Below are 21,675 nucleotides of genomic sequence, written 5' to 3'. Positions count from 1 at the left end.
TTGCTTCTCATGGTGATAATAGAGGTACTGGATTCAGCCTGGAGTTGGGAGTCACATATTTGGACTTCCTCAGCTCTATTGCACCACTGACAAACCAGCTTAGTACCCGGTGATCTTGTCAGTTTCACAGTCAGTGTTAGAGATTTATCATCCAGTCCCACCTCTTCGGGATTAGACTTCTGTAGACTAATGGAAGGCTTTGCAGGTAGCACAGAGGTAAAGAATCCACCTGCCAATGCAGGAGACGCAAGAGATGTGGGTTCAATCCCTGGGTCAGGAAGATTCACTGGAGTAGGAAATGGCAGCCCACTGTAGTCTTCCTGGGAAAATCCCACGGACTGAGGAGTCTTGTGGGCCACAGTCCGTGGGTAGCAAAGGGCTGGACATGACTGAAGCGACTGAGCAGCACACACACAGCACAGACTATAGATTGCTAATATGGATTGTGGAGAGTTGCTCACTTGAATTAACATTTGTTTTAACAGCTACTTAAAGCGCAGAAGAAAGCCCAGAGAAGGGAGCACATGCTAAAACTTGAGGCTGAAAAGAAAAAGCTTCGCACTATACTTCAAGTTCAGTATGTATTACAGAACTTGATGCAGGAACATGTCCAGAAAGACTTCAAAGGGGGCTTGAATGGTGCAGTGTATTTGCCTTTAAAAGAACTTGACTACCTCATTAAATTTTCAAAACTGACCTGTCCTGAAAGAAATGAAAGTCTGAGGTAAGTTAATAAAAATGTTTTCCTAAAATAAGACACATGACACTTCAGCTTTTCAGTGTATATATTCAGCATTGGAAACATTGGCTGTCCAGGCTCTCACAAGGTTGATAGACTATCTAGTAGGAAAGTGAATTTGAATGGTATCATTAACCTGCTTCTTTATTGTAACACTGATCTTTAAAATGTCTGATAGTTTAGCCTTATACTGGTATTAACCATAATACTAATTAGTATACTCTTAAACATTTTTTTGTAATTATGTCAGACTGTTGTATGACTGAGAGTCTTTGCCTCCTTACTACTGTACCTAATTGGAGGTAAATGAAATTTAACTTGATCCGTATCACTCAGCTGTCAAAGTTAGAATTATTTAGTGTTCTTCTTTTGCTGTGAATAAATACTGAGGAATACATTTAATAATTTAAAATAAAACCCCAGCAAATTGAGGCATCTCAATTTTTTTCTTCTACAGCTATCTATTTGCTGTTTTTGCTTAAATGGAATATGGAGTAAATCAGCTATTGAGCAGAGCTCTGTGCTTTTGATTTGTTAGATTCAGGTCGTTTCAATGCTGTGTTTGTTAGCCATGCAAAAGCAGAGTTAGTTTCAACTGTTACTAGAAATTACCCTATCAGTTCAGGAAGAAACCTTATAAAACTCTTTAATTACCTATATATAGCCATATATTTATTTATTTACTTATTCCTACCTGATAATCTACTCCACCATCATCGTCTATTTGGTTGCTTCCTTCTAATGCTTCACTTTGATAGATCCAGGGAATAAAGCTTACTTTAATATTTGAAATGTAAGTGAAACCTAATTTGAAAAATGAGCCGCTCTCTTTAAAGTCTGATGTAGCTCTTAATATTTCCAATCCACTGTTCTTTTATCTAGGATGTATACTTGGTAATGAATGATACCATATTGATTGCTTTAAACTCTTTTTGAGTCTATTCCTTAATAGCTGTATTTGGTAAAATCTTTATTTTAGTTGTTTTAAGGAAAAATGCTTATATATATGAAGTCCATAAATGGGCATTTAGTCATCTTTTATAAAATTTCAATTTTTTATTTCCAGAGAGTAGAAAAACACAAAATGAACACTGAATGTCTTAATTGTTGATGGGTTATATTGTATAAATTGGTCTGCTCCATGTGCCTCTAAAACCACTTTTTCTGCTGCTGCTTTTCCTCGTCAGCGTTGAAGACCAGATGGAGCAGTCATCCTTGTACTTTTGGGACCTTTTGGAAGGTAGTGAGAAAGCAGTGGTAGGAACAACATGTGAGTTTTCTCTACTCTGGGCTTATGCAATAAATACTAAACTTTATGTCTAGGAGTTTAGTATGATATCAAGGGCCAAAACTGTGTCAGTCCATCAGAACTTACATGTCTGACAATACTGGATTCATTGGCAGAATGATAGCTTTGTTTTGTTCTGTTAGAAGCAGCTCTTGTTTAATTGTACTCACTAAAATGGAACCTGTGGTGAGTTTTGAGTGGCAATTCACTATGATTTGGGAACAGAGCTATAGACTAGTGCTTGACCATTTTGGGATTCAGTTCTCTGTTCTGCGTGGTAGTACCCATTCTGTTCAGGAAACTTAAATCCACACATTGTTAATATCAAAGTTTATTTACCAGACCTGCTTAAAAAAATAGGAATGGTTTGGCTCCATAGTCTATGGAAACATTGTTGTCTACCGATCTGGAATTGATCTGGAGAGAAAGAGTCCTTTTGGCTTTGTAAGTAGGCTTTGACCAGATGACCAAGTACAAATGTCTGGACTTGAAGTACATAATTTTGTGTGCTAGTTTAAGATAATGAAAACTCACTGGAAGCTGGTAAACATTTTTGTTATTTCCTTTTAAAAAATATTTGAGTATGAATAACTCTCAATTTCTTAAGTCCTTTCAAATTTAAATCACAGGTATTTATTGCTTGGTTAGAATTCAAAGTGATACAAATACTTTGGAAACTAGTTTGTCAGTTTTTTTTATAAAATTGTGTATACTTACTATATCACCAAGCAGTTACACTTCTAGTACCCAAGAGAATTGAAAACATACATCCCTTTAAGTACTTGTACACGAATGTTCATACCAGCTTATTCAGAACAGTCCCAAATTGAACCCAGTCCAGATGTACATCAGCTGATAATTAATAAACAAAATGTGATATATCCATACAGTGAAATCATTTCAGCAGTAAAAAAGGAATGAATTATTGATACTGTAGCAGCATGTGTGAATCTCAAAATAAATTATGCTGAATGAAAGAAGCCAGATAAAAAATGAATGCATAATGTATGATTTCATTTATATGAAATTCTAGAAAAGACATAATGTGAATGATAGCGGGTCAGTGGTTGTTAGGGAGTAGGGGGAAGAGATTGTTTATAAAAGGGAAGTAAGGGAACTTTTTGAGTTGATTAAAATAGTCTATATTGTGGTTATGGTGGAAGTAACATGACTATTACATACCTGCTAAAACTGTACACTTAAAATGGGAATTTTGTTTCTTGTAAATTTTACCTCAAAGTTGATTTTAAAAGAAAGGTAATCTGTGTCATAGTATTCCTCTGAAAAGAATAGTAGACCCAAATCAAGTTTGAGAACTCTGCTTTATTTGGGAATTATGTTTTTAGTGGCTATCAAAAGTGAAATAGATTTTAGATCTGTTTATGATCTTTAATGTCATTTTAAGGTTTTTCTTGATTATCAAATGGTGATGTGGTAGGAGTGAAATACAGCATAATTCAAGAGTGAAATCTTAATCATGGAATTTTGTACTTTAAACATTCTTTAGAGATTGTCCAAGATAGGTTTTTCTAAAGATTATATTTGAGGAACTGTGTTATTTTACTTCTCCAAAGCCATAGTTACTTGGGGAAGGTAGAGTAATTGCTTATTGTGATGTCTTAGGGGTGGATGGGAAAATTCTATTTTCTCCCAGCTCAGGGAATAAATATGTGCTTTTTATGACACACTAGAGTCTTCAATTGGAATCTCTGATTTTTAGTCATTTTCCAAATGGTGGAAATGGAGGTCCAGAGAAACTTAAATGGCTTGCTAAACTTTGGGATTCTGACTTAAAATGTGTATTCCTTCAGTGTGAGGTAGTGATGGACTACGTATTCCCTTTTTGTAGCGCGGCCAGTCCGTAAGTATCCCCGGTGTGCAATGTTATAACGACATACAGCCAGGATAAAGCTACGTTAAGATTTCTATTTCACATAATTTTCCATGAACTGTTCAGCTATGTGATAACTAACTCTTAGTCACTTTTTGTTAGACAAACACATGAAAGATCTACTCTCTAAATTGCTGAACTCAGGCTATTTTGAAAGTATCCCAGTTCCAAAACATGCTAAGGAAAAAGAGGTATCATTGGAGGAAGAAATGCTAATAAAATCGGAGAAGAAAAAACAATTATTGAAGACTGAATCTGTTAAAGAGTCAGGTTTGTTGTGATCTCTGAAATTCTTTATAGTGGTTGCATTTTTAACACTTAACCAAATGAGTCAAGTCATTGTAAAATGATTGCTTTAATTTTATTTTCTGCCTGCATAGAAATCTTTACTAGTCCCAGGATAAGCCTAGGTTTAGGAAACATGTCTAGGCTTTACTACCATGATTGGCAGAGTGAATCTCAATAGAAACTTTAGGGTATACTTTGGTACAAGAGAGTATACTGTTAAAATGAGGCATTTATGGAATTTGAAGGAATCTCTTCGTTAAACTATTAGGATCATTCTATTTAAAACTGTTAAAGTGTAAGTTATAGTAGAGTTCAATACTCTACTGTAGGCCAAGAATATAAATAATCTAAGGTTAACATACTGATCAAAGGAAAAAAATGCCAAAATCAGTTAAAGAAATATTTTTCAAAATTCTACTTTTCTTGGAGAAGAAATACTTTAAGTAAGTAACACGTTTACTAATGATTGTTGAGGCTGGAAAGAAATATTACTTCTAAGGAGGTAGTCCAAGCAGCTTTCTGGTAGCCACTAGCAAGATTCAAGTGTTTCTCATTTATACCCCATGACACCAGAGCTATAACTCTGTCTTAAAAGAAGCTGGTGTTTGTGGGTAAGGGGAGATAGTCCTATTCAGTCAGAAATCAGTTTGTAACTGCAGCTTGAATTCAGAAAACTGTCTTGAGTAAGGAGAGCAACTAGCTCCAACTAGCCTCAGCCCACATGCTTTTGACCAACACCCAATAGTGAGAATTACTTCTTCCATAAATATACTTAATTGCACCATCCTTTTTCTATTACCCTTCTGAAAATTGTTTCTTAAATGAATTATAGTGTAATCAGTCTAAAAACTTACGGTTTACCTGGTATTTATTTAATATTTCTTTTATTTTCTCAGAGTCTCTTATGGAACTGGCACAACCAGAGATACAACCACAAGAGGTAAAGTACTAAAAGGCGGTTTTCAGTCAACTTCGGGTTTTGAGACTTTCGGATAGTGTTGTGGTTAAAAACTGAGGCTCTGGATCTAGACTGCATAAGCTTGAATCCTGGCCTTGCCGCTTATTAGCGACTTTGGGCGAGCTACCTAGCTCAGCTGTGTCTGTTATTCTCCTGCACAAAATGGGGATAATGATAATGCCTGCCTTACATAGTTACTGTGAGGTTTGAAGGAGTTCACTTAAATTCTAAGTTACTTACACTTTGGCCTGGCATACAAGCTGCAAGTGTTAGCTGTTGCTGTTTTTGGCTCCTGTACTGGAATTTAAAGATGAGTAGGATTTTGCTCTTGCCAAAATTTACTCATATTGGTAACAGAAGAGGGTATTTGTTCTCTTTCTGAAGTGACATTTTAATTCATGGAGGCTGAAAATAATGGAAGAAGCAGAATTACAGTATGATTGATACATAATGGGAATAAAGAAAAGGTTGGTAATTCAGGGAACATAAGGCTTCAGAATAAAGAGAATAACTTTGTGTAGTTGAACTATCCTCTGCCTTAACATTTGAGGGAGTCAGGTGGTCCCAAAGGCGGCAGAGGCAGAATAACCTTGGTAAGAGAGCCTGAGTCAAGCAAATGTGGCACCAAGATGTGCACTGCTTACCAGTCTGAGGTGAGTCAAATGTAGATCGCTACTTTTGAAGTTTGTCTTTCTGTTAATTGAGGGGAAAGGAATGGACCAAAAAGGAGGAGACTCTCTTCAAGGAGGTTAAGGACAGAAATTTCCTGTTAGCACAGTGGTTTAGACCAGTGGACATAGGAGTTTAGTACTGCCCCCAAGGTCTACAGACTGACTTGAACACGTTTTCCCTCTGGTTTAGTTTCTTAACAGACGCTACATGACAGAAGTAGATTATTCAAGTAAACAAGATGAAGAGCAATCTTGGGAAGCAGATTATGCTAGAAAACCAAATCTCCCTAAATGTTGGGATATGCTTACTGAACCAGATGGGCAGGAGAAGAAACAGGAAACCTTCAAGTCCTGGGAGTCTTCTGTAAAGCACCAGGAGGTATCAAAGCCTGCAGTTTCCTTAGAACAGAGGAAACAAGAGATGCCAAAACTCAGGTCCACTCTGCAGGAAGAGCAGAAGAAGCAGGATGTCTCCAAAACCAAACCAACTCCTGGCCAGTGGAAGCAGGAAGCTTCCAAATCCAAACCAGGATACATTCAAGAGGAACAGAAGAAGCAGGAAACACTGAAGCCTTGGCCAGTTCAGCCACAGAAAGAACAGGAGCCAAAGAAGCAAACGCCAAAGTCTTGGACACCATCTGTGCAGAGTGACCAGGACATCACCAAGTCATGGACCTCTCCCACGTGTGAAGAACAGGATTCAAGACATCCAGAGACTCCAAAATCCTGGGAAAACAATGTTGAGAGTCAGAAACATCCTTTAACACCACAATCACAGATTTCTCCAAAGTCCTGGGGAGTAGCTGCAGCAAGCCTCATACCAAATGACCAGCTCCTTCCCAGGAAGTTTAATACAGAACCCAAAGATGTGAGTTGATTTGTATCAGTCTGTTCCTGTCATTGTAGGCATAAATAGAGATTTGTGATACTGATAATTTAAAATTTCTCATTAGAAAAAAATCAGTAAAACCCATATTAATATATAAAGTATTTCACTTAACCCTTTAATGCATAGTTTGTTTTTCCTAGAAAATCGAAGCACTTAGTCTGTCTTTTGTGCTTAACCTGAAGTGAAATTTCTACAATTAGAAAATAATGTTTTAATGCTCAAATTTTAATGACATGATATGACATCAAAATAATGATAGTTCAGAGAAGACTATAATGTGAAGTGAGATATGTAAATGCATATCAAAAGGTGGGAGACCTTTTTCTGATGCAAGTTACATTTTTCTGTATTCTCTTCCTTCTCTTTCACTGACTTATAGTCATTCAATTAGCTTGTCCTCTTTGAATAAGGAACAAATGGACAGGAGAAGAAACAGGAATCTTTCATGTTCTGTTTCTGAAGATTAGTGCTTGGGGAGGGAGCTGGATTAGTTGTCTGTTTCTGTTTCAAAATAAAAATTTTCTGCAGATGAAAAGTATAGGTATTTACCATTCTATAATTAAGTTTTGGAGTATGAGATTTGGTTCAAATATGAGGCCTCATTCTGTTAATAATAAATAACTCATGCCAGTAATATAAGGCTTAGAATAATCCTTAGATACAGTGCTAGTTAGTCTTGTCTTTTATTAGAAGTTATTTACCACTATTTCAGTGCAGACTTGTTGAAGACTTGTTATCACCTTGTTTGCTAAGAAGTGTGAACTCACTACCCTCCCAGTGTTCTCCATGTCCATCTCGTAGTGTTCCTGAACTTCCATGACATTTTAGCCAGAAGTGAAAGTGTTAGTTGCTCAGTCATGTCCGACTCCTCGCAACCCCATGGACTAGCCCAATAGGCTCCTCTGTCCATGGGGTTTCCCAAGGCAAGAATGCTGGAGTGGATTACAATTTCCTTCTCCAGGGGATCTTCCTAACCTAGGGATCGAACCCAGATGTATTGAGGACCATATATCTTTGGTCCTTTAACAGTTTGAAGATTATTTTTGTATGTTGCACAGGGAACTGTACTCAATAGTTTTTAATAACCTATAAAGGAAAAGACTCTGAAAAAGAATGCACACACATACATGTATAAAAAACGGAATCACTGTGGTGTACACCTGAAACTAACATGATACTGTATATCATAAATCAACTATACTTCACTTAAAAAGTGAGGGGGCAGAAAACATTTTGTTTAGGGAATTCAGATCACTGCATTTTATAAATTATGCCTGCCTCAATTCTACCTTTTGGGAAGAGAATTTTAGACATATTTGTCTCCTTTTATTTTCCTTTCTTCCTCTTGAAGTGGTAATGTAATTTTAGCTTCATCCTGACCCTGCAGAAGATTGATAGCCTTATTTCACTAACCAGATATGATATGACAGTAATTTTAACAGGATAGCGATCAATATTTTGGGAAATTTATAAACCAAATTTAATACTTCAATAAAGTTGCTCAAAAAACACAGTTAAAAATTCCAGCAGGTATAACAGTGCTGAGCCTTGACCATAGGAAATATTGATACTCTGCTGTTTGTTGAATAGTATTTAAAATCAAGAGTGTTTAATTGTAAAGGTCAGAACTCATTTATTGTACCTTATGGCACAGACATCGTCATATTGAAGTTACAGGGTCTCTCAGTGAGTGCGTGCCTCTATCTGTATTGCAATCTCCACTGTCTTTATTTAATATGACTAAGTACAGTCAAGGGCAAAAAAGAGTTCAAAGACAAAAGACTAGATACATGAAATAAATCACCAAAGTTCATACTTTTCTCCTAAAAGAGCCTTTCGTATATTTCCTTAGGGTCTATTAACTATTATTTTATGACGTTGTTGATGTAGCTTAGCTGTGTGATTTCTTAGTGAATTAGAAGGTGGAGAGGAGGAGCTGGTAGGGATCGGTTTGCTGATACCTGTAAGAAATAACCATAAACATGAGGTCTGTTTCAGCAATCTTAAGAAATTTAGCTGGAGGGGGACCACATTCTAAACATCAGTAGCCCCGCCAAAGTATACTTACTTTATAACAAAATATAACAATGTATTTCCTAAACTCTAGGATATATGTGTATACATTTTTATACCTTAATGTTTCTGAAATCAGATATATATTAAAAATGGGATATATAATTAATGTGATAGTAACTTTTTTCCTTGGAAAAACGTCATTGAGGTGTTTTATATTGTAGGCAGTGGCATCTTGTGGAGGACATAAGGTAACCGATGTCCACAATGAAAGAACTTTTTATCAAGGAAGTTATTGGCCTTCCTTTTAAAAAGATGATGGTTAGCAACAGTTCCCATTAAAGTTGTACTGAAGGGGGAAACATTTAAAGTTTGTTTAAATTACTTAGAAGAGGCATTTATGTGGAAATTCTTTACCTGAGATAAACCTATAAGTGAACACTGCTATGTGTTTTGATTACATTAAGATGCAGTGATAAGCTAAGTTTCCTGAATCAAGCTGTTGAATTTGAACTTCACTCTTACACATTATGGGTTTATCTTGTAGGTGCCTAAGCCTATGCATCAGCCTGTAGGTTCTTCCTCTACCCTTCCAAAGGATCCAGTATTGAGGAAAGAAAAACTGCAGGATCTGATGACCCAGATTCAAGGAACTTGTAACTTTATGCAAGTATGAGTCATTATTAAGTGAATCTTAAATGCTAGTTATGGGGCTACTAGCTTCTGGTCTGAAGCATTAAATGAAGTCGTTAAGAGCATATATTCTGGTGTTCAGAATGAGTACACATCTCAGCTCTGCCACTTGCTCACTCTGAGAGTTTAGGCAAGTTACTTAACTTTCTGCCTCAGTTTCTTTTTTGAAAAAAAAAAATGAGGATAATAGTTCCTGTTCCTGTTTGTTGTGAGTAATGAAATGAATTAAACATGTAAGAAGCTTAAAGTGCTCAAATGATATTGCTGCTATAGCTCATTAGTAGTTTCTACTCAGACTGGGAGAACCTGTACTATGCTTGGTATTTGATAGATGCCATTGTGTGTAAATAATCATGACATTTATTGTCCTCAAAGAGTTTATATTTCATTTGTATGAGTTAAGTCAGTAGTTAAATGTAAAATTGTGTTATACAAACACATGCAGAATTTCAAAATATTGTGATATTATTGAGCTAGGAAGTAGGCAAATAGAGATTTTTGTGTGTTAATAGTAAAAAGATCTTGCTTTGGAGTTAGACCTGCATTTAAATCCACTTCTGCCAATTACCAGCTATATAATCTAACAAACTCCCAACCTTCTACTTTTTTTTTTTAACCTTCTACTTTTTTATTAAGTGAGGGAATTGCTTACTTCTTCAGATTATTTGATGATAAATAAAGAACCTAAAATGATCACTACAAGTGTGTAAGTTAAGTACTCAAAATGTTGGAAATATTTCTGGGATAACCAAGTTAGGCATATGGGAGAAGAGAATGGCTTGTTGTCATGAAAGTGTCTAAGAGCATGAGTTAGTTTAGTGGTTGAAATAAAATAATTAGAACTTCTCATTGGTTATGATAAAAATGAGGGCTCAGTCTATGCTAGGATTAATGTTTATGTTTAAACCTTAAAGTGAGGAGTTTTCCTAACTTGGCCTTAGAATTACTATTAGAATTTTAATACTTGATAGTCTTAAGGTTTGACAGTTACTTTAGATTTACTTTTAATTTCTTCTCCTAAAAGACTTAAGTTATTAACATCTTAGATAGTTATTAGATAAATTCGTATAGCTAATAAGCAGAGGTTTATGACAACATCATAAATAATTTAATGGTAATAGGTTTACCAACAAACGGTGGTCTTTGTTTCCACTCATTATTTAAAATCTTATCTTTAGGAATCTATTCTGGATTTTGACAAACCTTCAAGTGCAATTCCATCGTCACAGCCGCCTTCAGCTACTCCAGGTAGCCCAGTAGGTATGTCCTCATTCTTAAGACTTGTTATACCTACAGCTGTTTGTTCCAATTGTTTCTTTTATAAATAATTTTTCTCTTGACTTGCTTGACTCCTTTCAACTCTGTACATCTAGTGTTGAGGCTTTTGCATCCTGTGAGTGAAATTAAATCAGTGGTATTTAGTGCAGTGCTTAACACTGATGAACACAGGACTGGAAAAGGTCAGTTTTCATTCTAATCCCAAAGAAAGGCAATGCCAAAGAATGCTCAAACTACCACACAATTGCACTCATCTCTCACACTAGTAAAGTAATGCTCAAAATTCTCCAAGCCAGGTTTCAACAGTACGTGAACTGTGAACTTCCAGATGTTCAAGCTGGATTTAGAAAAGGCAGAGGAACCAGAGATCAAATTGCCAACATCCACTGGATCACTGAAAAAGCAAGAGAGTTCCAGAAAAACATCTATTTCTGCTTTATTGACTATGCCAAAGCCTTTGACTGTGTGGATCACCACAAACTGTGGAAAATTCTTAGAGATGGGAATACCAGACCACCTGACCTGCCTCTTGAGAAATCTGTATGCAGGTCAGGAAGCAACAGTTAGAACTGGACATGGAACAACAGACTGGTTCCAAATAGGAAAAGTAGTATGTCAAGGCTGTATATTGTCACCCTGCTTATTTAACTTATATGCAGAGTACATCATGAGAAACACTGGGCTGGATGAAGCACAGGTTGGAATCAATATTGCTGGGAGAAATGTCAGTTACCTCAGATATGCTGATGACACCACCATTATGGCAGAAAGCTAAGAAGAACTAAAGAGCCTCTTGATGAAAGTGAAAATGGAGAGTGAAAAAGTTGGCTTAAAGCTCAGCTTTCTGGAAAATTAGATCATGGCATCTGGTCCCATCACTTCATGGCAAATAGATGGGGAAACAATGGTAACAGTGACAGACATTGTTTTTTGGGGCTCCAATATCGCAGATAGTGACTGCAGCCATGAAATTAAAAGACGCTTACTCCTTGGAAGAAAAGTTATGACCAAGCAAAACAGCATATTAAAAAGCAGAGACATTACTTTACCCACAGAGGTCCATCTAGTCAAGGCTATGGTTTTTCCAGTAGTCATGTATGGATGTGAGAGTTGGACTATAAAGAAAGCTGAGCGCAGAAGAATTGATGCTTTTGAACTGTGGTTTTGGAAAAGACTCTTGAGAGTCCCTTGGACTTCAAGGAGATCCAACCAGTCCATCCAGAGGAAATCAGTCCTGAATATTCATTGAAAGGACTGGTATTGAAGCTGAAACTTCAATACTTTGGCCACATGATGTGAAGAACTGACTCATTGGAAAAGACCCTTTTGCTGGGAAAGATTGAAGGTGGGAGGAGAAGGGGACAACAGAGGATGAGATGGTTGGATGGCATCACCAACTTAGTGGATATGAGTTTGAGTAAACTCCGGGAGTTGATGATGAACAGGGAGGCCTGGTGTGCTGTAGTCCATGGGGTTGCAAAGAGTCGGACACAACTGAGTGACTGAACTAAACTGACCGAACTGATTAACACTGCACCAACACTGGTTAATCTGAATCTGGTCTGACACTTCAGACTTCAGGCTTTTTGTTCTGCATTAGTTTATCTTAGGAGTGGAATGACATGATCAAAGCCATAGTTCAGCTATAGTAAGCAGTATACACCAACCAGAAGACTGGTGCTGTAATTCCTGGGTCGGGTAAGGAGAAGGAAGAGAGAGTAATCAATAAAAGTGATAGACATTAACAAGAACAAATCAAACTGAAACTATGTAATTGAAAAGTATGTTTAATTTACATGATCAAAGAGAAAAAAAATGAAGAGACAGATGACCGCCGCAAGGACTTATTTTGAAACTTGTAATTCATAGTGTATCAGCTAATTACTGCTCATGATAGCTCAGATTTTATCTTCCAGATTACAGCACTGGTTTTTAAAAAGTCACAGTTCTTTTCTTTTAGAAGACTTGAAATGCTGCTTTTGTCCATTTAACCATAAAACATTATTAAATACCACAAATGGAACTAGGATGCTTTTTCTCTATAATCCTCTCTAACTTTTTAAAGCTCTAATAGAAGGGACTTGAGACCCAGTTCTTCTAGCTACTGCTTGGTTTTATAAAATATAAACTTTAGTTTCTATCCAGTTTTTAATGCATAAAGTTTTCTCTTCCCTCAGTAGTTTACTGTTGATTTCACTCTCTACAGCATCTACAGAACAGAATCTATCCAATCAAAGTGATTTTCTTCAAGAGCCATTACAGGTAACTTCTCCAGATTCATCTTTCATTTACTTTTCCAGGAGAAAGTCTTGCGTTGGTATGAACGGTCAGACTCACTGATTCTAATATTCCTAACTAAATTATTGAAAATGTTTTAAGGATATCTAGTTTTTTAGATCAAGTAAAATTGGTCCTCAAAAAATTCCCTAATGAACATGGGCAAGTCATCTGTTACAACAAAGAAGGAAATTTTAGTAAGGAAAGAGCAAGCCTGAAGAATTCAGAGGTACTCTGGAAATCTTACTTTGCTGTTTAAGCTACCTAAGTTACTTAGTATATTGGCATAGTAAAGAGTCTAAAGAAAGAAATGAATTTTTCTTAATTCATGGTTAGTCCCTCACCCCACTCCCTGCTTTAGCTAAAGAATTCCACGTTACCTGTTCTAACTATTAGATTCTGTATGAGGCTTTCAGTCAATAAGTTAAGATTTTTTTTTTTTTTTTGATAAACCAGTAGTCTAGTCTAATTGTTCTCACAGGCATGCCTCTGGGGTGGCTGCATCAGAATCATTTGGTCACTTTAATAAAAATACATATAGCTGACCCTTGAACAATATAAGTTTGACCTGCTCAGGTCCTCTTATATGTGTTTTTTTCTCCCACTAAGTCCATACAATACTACATATCTGAGGTTGGTTTAATCTGAAGGTGCGGGACCACAGGTATGGAGGGTCGACTGTAGGGTCTGAGCATCTCTCAATTTTGGTAGCACAGCGAGTCCTGGAACCAGTCCCTGTGGATAACTGAGAGAGGACTATATTGTTAGTTACCACCTTAGACCTGTAAGGTTGGCATTTCCAGGGGTGTTGTCTGTTCATCTATGTTTTTAGTCTGCTCCTTGGGTGAATCTGCACGTTGATTTTTTGGAACCACTGGCCTCCATCATCATGCTTACTCAGAAATACTTAAAACGAACTCTAGCTGGTCTACTTAAAGAGCAATAACTTGGAAGCAAAAACTGCCTTAACTTCTCAATAAATACTAATGTAAAGAATGCTTATCTTCTTTGTTAACCTCTTAACTAAAATTCAAAGTCTCTTAAAGCTTAACTATGAGGTGTGCCAAATTGCCTTAACTTAGTATCTGTGAATTTTTTGGCAGTTAACTTAGTTGTGTTGCCACAACAGCCAATAGCATTTATTTTGGGTGGTTGTCTCATTGTTTTAAAGAGGAGGCCAGAAGCAAGGCCTAGGTTTAAAACACTCCTGTTTTATAATAGTTTGGTCAGATCTAAATTATACCTATTTAAATATATAAAATGCTCTAAAGGATTTCAAAATTTTTTTCATAAGCCCTTTTCCATGAGACTTTTTAAACCTGGTCCCCATCTCCTTCCCAAGAAGCAGCAGCATATCATGATGAACTCTTGGAGAAGATGACTGAAACATAACTGCTCTGTTAGCATTGGGTAACCCATGTATTACTTGGGCTTCTGAGAACTGAATTGAAGCATTTAGATAAAAGGAGTGGATTCACTGACACTTCGGACCTTGTGATTGCTAGAATTTTATGGATTTCTGTTATATTCCAATACCTGTTATGCCATAGAATTCCTTCCTAGCTGCTTTCATAGTTTTTTTTTTATTGGTTACAGTTGTCAGACTTAGTTCCTATATGCCTTCTCCCAATTTTTATTTTATACATATTAGCTTTAATTTTTGTTGGGATATTGGTGCCATTGTGATTTATATAGAGTTTATCCTTTTTATTTATACTTCTTCCTACTCCTTTAAGACACTGAGAGCACTTAGAGTAAAAGATAGTTGTCATGATTCTGGCAGACCCATGCTCAGAGCGTTAATGTACCCTGGGCTCTTTGCCCAGGGAGCTTGCTGTTGAGTGCCTGATGGAAAATCTGGCCCCAGATTTCCAGGGCCAAGAATCTTGATAAATGAGGATGGGATTAGATGTGTAGCTTTGGTGACTAGGCCTGGAAAGGCAGTGTAGCTGGCTGCTTGGATTTGAATCTCAGCTCTACCCCTTAATTTTAGAATGATCTTGGGTAAATTATTTAACTTTCTTTGCTTCTGCCTGATTATGAATAAAATGGGAATAGTTGTACCTATTGCACAGGGTTATTGTTAGGAGTAAATATATTAATATGTATTAAAGTGTTAAGCATAGCAATTGGCACTGCTGAGTGTTCAGTGAGAGTAATGTGTTGGGAAGGTCAGGGCCCATGTAATATAAAGTGAACAAATTGTGCCTTTTACAATTTTTTATATCTTCCTGTGTCTAGGCTGCTTCTTCTCCAGTTACTTGTAGCTCAAATGCTTGCTTGGTTACTACTGATCAGGCTTCTTCAGGATCTGAAACAGAGTTTATGACCTCAGAGACTCCTGAGGTAATAAGAGACCAATTGTCTTAATTTCATTTCTGACTTAAAGAATAGCAGAACCAGCTTAACATGTGAATTACAGGCATGATCAACTTAATGACTGAACATTTATACTTTACTAATGTTTGCTTTTTATTGATGTTGTAGTCCTGGAACTTACACAGGTAACTTTAACTTTATTGTGACTTTACCATATAAATAGACGTAATAGTGTATTAAATAGACTGAAAAGGCAAGTGTATTGCCTTTTCAGGTACAATAAATTATATCTGAAATGCTAATGTCAGAAGAATGAAAATTTCTAGGTAGGGGTAGGATTAACGATTAGTTCAAGTTTCTCATTATATTTATATTGAAGGACTCCTTAGGAGAAAAATCTTTTATACATATAACTGAAGACTCAATAACTTTATAGTGTTAATATTAGCACTGACTCAGTCAGAGTGAGTTCCATTCTCTTTTCGGCTAATTTTGTCAAAGCATTTTGACAGTATTATGTTTGTGCTTTTGATAGTTTTTACTATGTTTGAGCAAATCCTTGAGATAGATATAGCATGATAGGTAGATTTTTAAAATTAATTTAGCAACTCAGGTTTTATTATTTCTTGGTTAACTATTATATAAGAATATGTATTCATTATATAAGAAAATAGTTTTTATGATGTTGATTTGGTCTAAATTTAAATTAAGTGTTCGCTACCTAATGAGTCACACCTGTCTGCTTCATTACCTCATTGGGATTGTTTTTTTCCTATCTTTTAAGTATTTGGCTTTATAATCTGTTGTATCAAGGAGTTGCTAATTCCCTTAGTTAAGAGTTATTTACATTAGCTCAGGTTTGGGTTTCTTTTTCAAGGCAGCTGACTAAGGAATCCACTACTAAGACTTTGAAACAGAAAAAAGTTAACACTGACTAAGCAACTCACCCAGGGTTTTTCTTAAACCTAATTCTTCTGTATAAGTTTGGAATAATATTAGATTCTGAACTAGAAAATATTACAGGGTTTGAAAGGGACTAGGTCCTCATAAAAAGTTCAACCCCTCGTCTCTTAGACTGATTAATAGTAAGATTCTCACTTAGTCAGCAAGCTGTGCAAAGCAAATACTAGTGTGCATGCTCAGCAATTGAGATTTGAAATTGTAAGCAAAAGCTATTCTTTTGCATTCCTATGTCCAAATGTCATCCTATAGGACTTGCTGACTTATGCCATCCTGGGGTTTAGTGTAAGTTAACTGCTTGTTGTATGGCAGGTGATTGGCTGATACTGCATTTCTCCTCCCTAGGCAGCAGTTTCCCCAAGCAAGCAACCGTCTTCACTAGCTTCTCCAAATCCTCCCATGTCAAAGGGCTCTGAACAGGGCTTCCAGTCACCTCCAGCAAGTAGTAGTTCAGTAACCATTAACACAGCACCCTTTCAAGCCATGCAGACAGTGAGTATAAAACATGAATGATGATTGCAGTTCATTATTCCATTTAAAAAGCTGCTGTTTCTTTAATATTGGGTACTATGTGAAAAAGTTTGCCTTTTCTATTATTCTTATTTGGACTGATAGAATTTGTGTTTGTTCAATGGAAATATTGTTTGTGGAGGGAAGAGTGTTAAATCCAAAGCCTCAATAATTTTGAATGAATATTTTGTCAGGGCATTTACCCTTCTGAAAATTAGTGATAGGCAAAGCTGAGACCACCCATATTAAAGAAATGAAATGTAAGTGGGAAACAATTTTCTATAAATAGCTTAATAATACTAACAATTACTAATATCACAGTTCTGGTATTCCAAGGCATCAATACCCTGAAATACAGGACACATACTTGTGTGTTCTCTTATTGTTGAAACTTTCATTTGATTTCATCTTCATTTATCTCATGCTGGGTTTTGGAGAATTGTTCAAGACTTGTATGGTATTTTGAATTACAATCTACTTCCCTCGTGGCTCAGATGGTAAAGCGTCTGTCTACAATGCAGGAGACCTGGGTTCAATCCCTGGGTCGGGAAGATTCCCTGGAGAAGGAAATGGCAACCCCCTCCAGTACTCTTGCCTAGACAGTCCCATGGATGGAGGAGCCTGGTGCAGGCTACTGTCCATGGGGTTGCAAAGAGTCGGACATAACTGAGCAAGTTCACTTTCTTTCTTTCTACAAGTTGTAGTTTAAAACTTCTTAAGATTATATTACAACTAAGTTTGTATATTTATTCTCTAAACTTAGAATAAATATAAAACTTCTTTAGAAGAACGCAAAGTCTTAGCCAATAAGTACTCTTCCTGATGGTGCTTAATGTCCCACTTCACGTCCTTGTGAGTGACAGTAGTGAGATGAGGCCAGTGGAATGGCAGTGGGAAGCAGAAACAAGGCAGGGAGATGGGCTGGTGAATTCAGACACGTGAATTCACTAATCTTCTTACTCCTGCTTGGCCACCTAGAAAAAGCTCAGTGTCCTTGCTTTCCCTCTATGCCTGTCAATCCATCCTACACAGTTTTTTTTTAGTAAAAAAACAAAAATCCAAGCTACATTGGTTTTATTAAGTTTTTCTTATTCCTAATTAAAAGCAAATATTGTTCCATTATTAAATGAAATTGAATGTCTTTACCTGACACTCAGTAACTTTTGAAGCCTGGTATAACTTGCCAGCCTAGTCCCCTGGACTTGCCCTGTACATTCTTATCACAAATACTTCTTTTGCTCATGCCGGTCTGTCTTCTCTACCTGTTTGGTTCCTATTCAGTAGTACAGACTGGTTCTTATTTGTTCATTTACTCATTTATTCAACAAACAGGTAGTTACAAAGCCAGGCACTGTTCAACAATACCTGGGTTGTAACAATGGAGAATAGATGGGTCTTTGTGCTTAAGAAGCTTATACTTTATTATGGAGGTGGGAAGGCTAGAGAGAAAAATACTCATATATATATATTGTATCATATCTGTATTGAGGAAAAATGGAGCAGGATAAGGGGGCTCAAGAATAACAAAAGTGCTTTATTATACTCAGTGACCAGAGTCTGGTCAAATCACTGTCCTGCCAAGTGGTAGAAATTCAGTACTGAATTTACAGGTTTTTTTCATTCATCCTCGGTTTCTGAAAAAGTACCCTCTTCCCCTATGAAGTTTTTATTCTCAATAAGCAGCATTATGATAATGTAATATCAGGAGAGTTAGTTTTTGAACTTGATTTAACTTCTGTCAGAAATCAAATAGGAATTTTTTTTTTACTGTAGTAAAATGTGCATAAAATTTACTGTTTTAACCATTTTAAAATGTATAATTCTGTGGCATTAAGTACATCCACAGTGTTGTACAGCCATCACCACTGTTTTTTTCCAGAACTTTTTCATTATCCCCTTCTTCTCCCTAGCCCCTGGTAACTTGTATTCTACTTTGTCTCTATGAGTTTGCCTATTTTTAGGTACCTCATATAAGTGGACTCATGATATTTGTCCTTTTTCTACCTGGTTTATTTCAGTTAGCATAGTATTTTCAAGGTTCATCCATCCCTGTTGTAGCATGGATCAGAATTTCATTCTTTTTTATGGTGAAATAACATTCCATTGTATGCATATATCACATTCTGTTTACCCTTCATCTGCTGATGGACACTTGGCTGTTTCCACCTTTTAGCTCTTATGAATAATACTGTGCACATAGGTGTGCACATCTCTCTTTGAATCTCTGCTTTCAGCTCTTTGGGTGTATGCCTAGAAGGGGAGTTGCCGGATCATACGCTAATTCTACATTTAGCTCTTTGAAGAACCACCATACTGTTCTCTACAGTCGGCTGTACCACTTGACGTTCCTATCAGCGTTGCATGAGGATTGTAATTTTACCCCACCCTCAGTTATACTTAGATTTTCTGTTTTTTTGTTTTGTTTGTGTTTAAGTAATAGTTGTCCTAACGGGTATGAAGTGGTATCTCATTGTGGTTTTGATTTATTTTTTTGTCTAGCGGCTAATGATGTTGGGCATCTTTTCATGTGCTTATTGGCCATTTATTGTCTTTGAAGAAATGTCTGTTCAAGTCCTTTGCTCATCAGACAGAAGTTTTTGAATGTTGCAGAGTTTTGCCGAATGTCATCCCTCATTATTTTCTATGAAACTTTGCAAGTGACTCAGTGTACTCTGTCTTTTAAGGTATTTAATGTTAATGCACCTCTGCCTCCACGGAAAGAACAAGAAATAAAAGAATCCCCTTATTCACCTGGCTACAATCAAAGTTTTACTACAGCAAGTACACAAACACCACCCCAGTGCCAACTGCCAGCCATACATGTAGAACAGACTGTCCTTTCTCAAGACACTGGTAAGATCTTTGTGTATATTTTGAAGACTTAGATGAGAGCTAATTAAATGGAAAGCAAGTCTGTAGTGACATTTGAGCAGTTCTTTCCTGACTAGTAAGCATTATCTTTTCTCCTGTTCAAGTGCTGAGAAATGCTTAATGCCTTGTCATTTCTTTAGTTAAGTTCACCTGTTACTTTTAACGTTTGTAGAGGTAGGACTTAGATGGCTGATTTAACCTTGGAGTAGGCTTTTTAAAAATCTGATTGCTTTGATTACCATCAGCAGTGGTAGAGGTGCATAAGACACTATCCAGCTGCTTTTATGAAGGCTTTGAAATCATTGTTAACTCTGTGTTATCACAGAGAGATGGCTATCTGACCATTTCTCTTTTCTTCTCTCTTGAAATAGAGCATTGATTAATGTGAAGATACATATTTAACTTATTATGCTTATTCCACTCTTTGCTTAGAGATGGGAGGCCCTTTTGGTCTTTCATGCTATTATAATAGGTACATGAAAGAGTAGGCAACTTTGTAGTCATTTCCCAATCATAAGAAGCATTTGTAGATTTTTAATGTTGGTATTTCAGACCCCTGTTGGGTTTTCTAAAACTTAAGCCTAAGCAAAGAAATTGAGCATTCTGAGTACTTGGTTAATTGCAAGGGGTGGTGAATGTAAATCCCTGGACGTAGCCACAGATACCTCCTTCTTTTCTCAAAACCTGTGCTGTGAAAACATAGGACGGGCGATGTACATAAAGGATATTGTTTGTCATATGCCTTTTCAATTAAAGTATTAATAAAAGTTCACTTTCTTTTTCTCCATGAGGTGAAATATTTAGCCTTTATTTTTCCTTTGTGGTAAAAATATACATAACATAAAATTCATCATTTTACACATTTTTTAAGTGTATAGGTTTTATGGCATTAAACAATCCAAGTTATTGTGTGGCCCACACCACCATTCATCTCTAGAAATTTTTCATCTTCTCTATTTAACATAACTCCCCATTTCCCTTTCCTTCCAGCCCCTGGCAGCCAGCATTCTACTCTATGAATTTGCTCTAAGTACTTATCTTATATAAATGGAATCATACAATATCTGTTCTTTTGTAACTGACCTATTCCATTTACCATAATGTCTTCAAGATTTATCCATGTTATATTGTAGAGTGTGTCAGAATTTTCTTTCTAGGGCTGAATAATATTTTATTACTTAAACATCTCTATATATACACATGCCATATCTATGGCACCTATTTTTTTTTAAAAGGGAGAAAGTTGTATTAAAGGTTTGCTCTACACTGACTTCTAAGTGTAAAGAATATTAAATTTTTATTACCGTTTAACTCTTGGACTCTAAAACTGTTTCCTTAAGCAGCAAGTTTTCCCGATGGAACTATTCAAGTAAGCAATGGTAGCCTTGCCTTTTACCCAGCACAGACGAATGTATTTCCCAGACCCTCTCAACCATTTGTCAATAGCCGGGGATCTGTTAGAGGATGTACTCGTGGTGGGAGATTACTAACCAATTCGTATCGGTCCCCTGGTGGTTATAAAGGTATGCTCTGAATAAAATTTAATTATACTGAATTATTTTGTCTATATATTTACTTGACTCAAGCTGTTTTTACTTTACCTTGTTCCTTTTTGTTGTTTCTGTTTATAATGTAGTAGAGAATTCCCTATTTCTGCAAAATAGATTATTTCTAATATATCTTTTGTCTATAACAGAGGAACTTTTTGTATGAAAAACAGATTGATCCTGTGACTTACTGAAGTAAAAGGTTGAACATTTTGTTTTTTCCAGGAATTAATTTTGGTTTTCATATTTGAATAATTTCTTTCTTTTGTTAATGGACCTGGCTGGCTCAAAACATGTTATAGTTAAGACAATGCCCATTTCCTAGTTTTTTTGTCAGAGTATACCACAGATGATAACTTTGAGAGTATAATAATGATACTCTTTTAAGTTAGATATGGTTCCAAATATTCTAGTCACTACATGATATTGGCAAAAGTATGCTAGACCAAGGCTTTAACCACCATCCTTTCCCAACCCCATCTG

General features: G+C 36.3%; 1 protein-coding gene across 17 annotated transcripts in view; it reads left to right on the top strand.

The window, feature by feature from the left end:
• Positions 1-21,675, top strand: part of CAPRIN2 (caprin family member 2) — a 42,473-nt gene that overhangs the window by 16,200 nt on the left and 4,598 nt on the right. For 5 of the 17 annotated variants that reach the window (XM_027541646.1, XM_027541648.1, XM_027541647.1 and 2 more), the window contains exons 5-16: positions 486-724; positions 1,927-2,009; positions 4,021-4,188; positions 5,103-5,146; positions 6,026-6,703; positions 9,285-9,407; positions 10,609-10,690; positions 12,915-12,970; positions 15,227-15,331; positions 16,610-16,756; positions 19,459-19,627; positions 20,986-21,168. In XM_027541646.1, coding sequence (XP_027397447.1) covers positions 486-724; positions 1,927-2,009; positions 4,021-4,188; positions 5,103-5,146; positions 6,026-6,703; positions 9,285-9,407; positions 10,609-10,690; positions 12,915-12,970; positions 15,227-15,331; positions 16,610-16,756; positions 19,459-19,627; positions 20,986-21,168 — 2,077 coding nt within the window. The remainder of the gene's footprint in view (positions 1-485; positions 725-1,926; positions 2,010-4,020; positions 4,189-5,102; positions 5,147-6,025; positions 6,704-9,284; positions 9,408-10,608; positions 10,691-12,914; positions 12,971-15,226; positions 15,332-16,609; positions 16,757-19,458; positions 19,628-20,985; positions 21,169-21,675) is intronic. The other 12 variants (XM_027541644.1, XM_027541643.1, XM_027541651.1 and 9 more) reach the window with 10 other exon arrangements.

The sequence above is a fragment of the Bos indicus x Bos taurus genome, chromosome 5, assembly GCF_003369695.1.
Source record: "Bos indicus x Bos taurus breed Angus x Brahman F1 hybrid chromosome 5, Bos_hybrid_MaternalHap_v2.0, whole genome shotgun sequence".
In the NCBI taxonomy this organism is placed as follows: Eukaryota; Metazoa; Chordata; class Mammalia; order Artiodactyla; family Bovidae; genus Bos; species Bos indicus x Bos taurus.
Note: the sequence above shows the minus strand (reverse complement) of the source record. Positions and strands in the feature narration are given on the sequence as shown.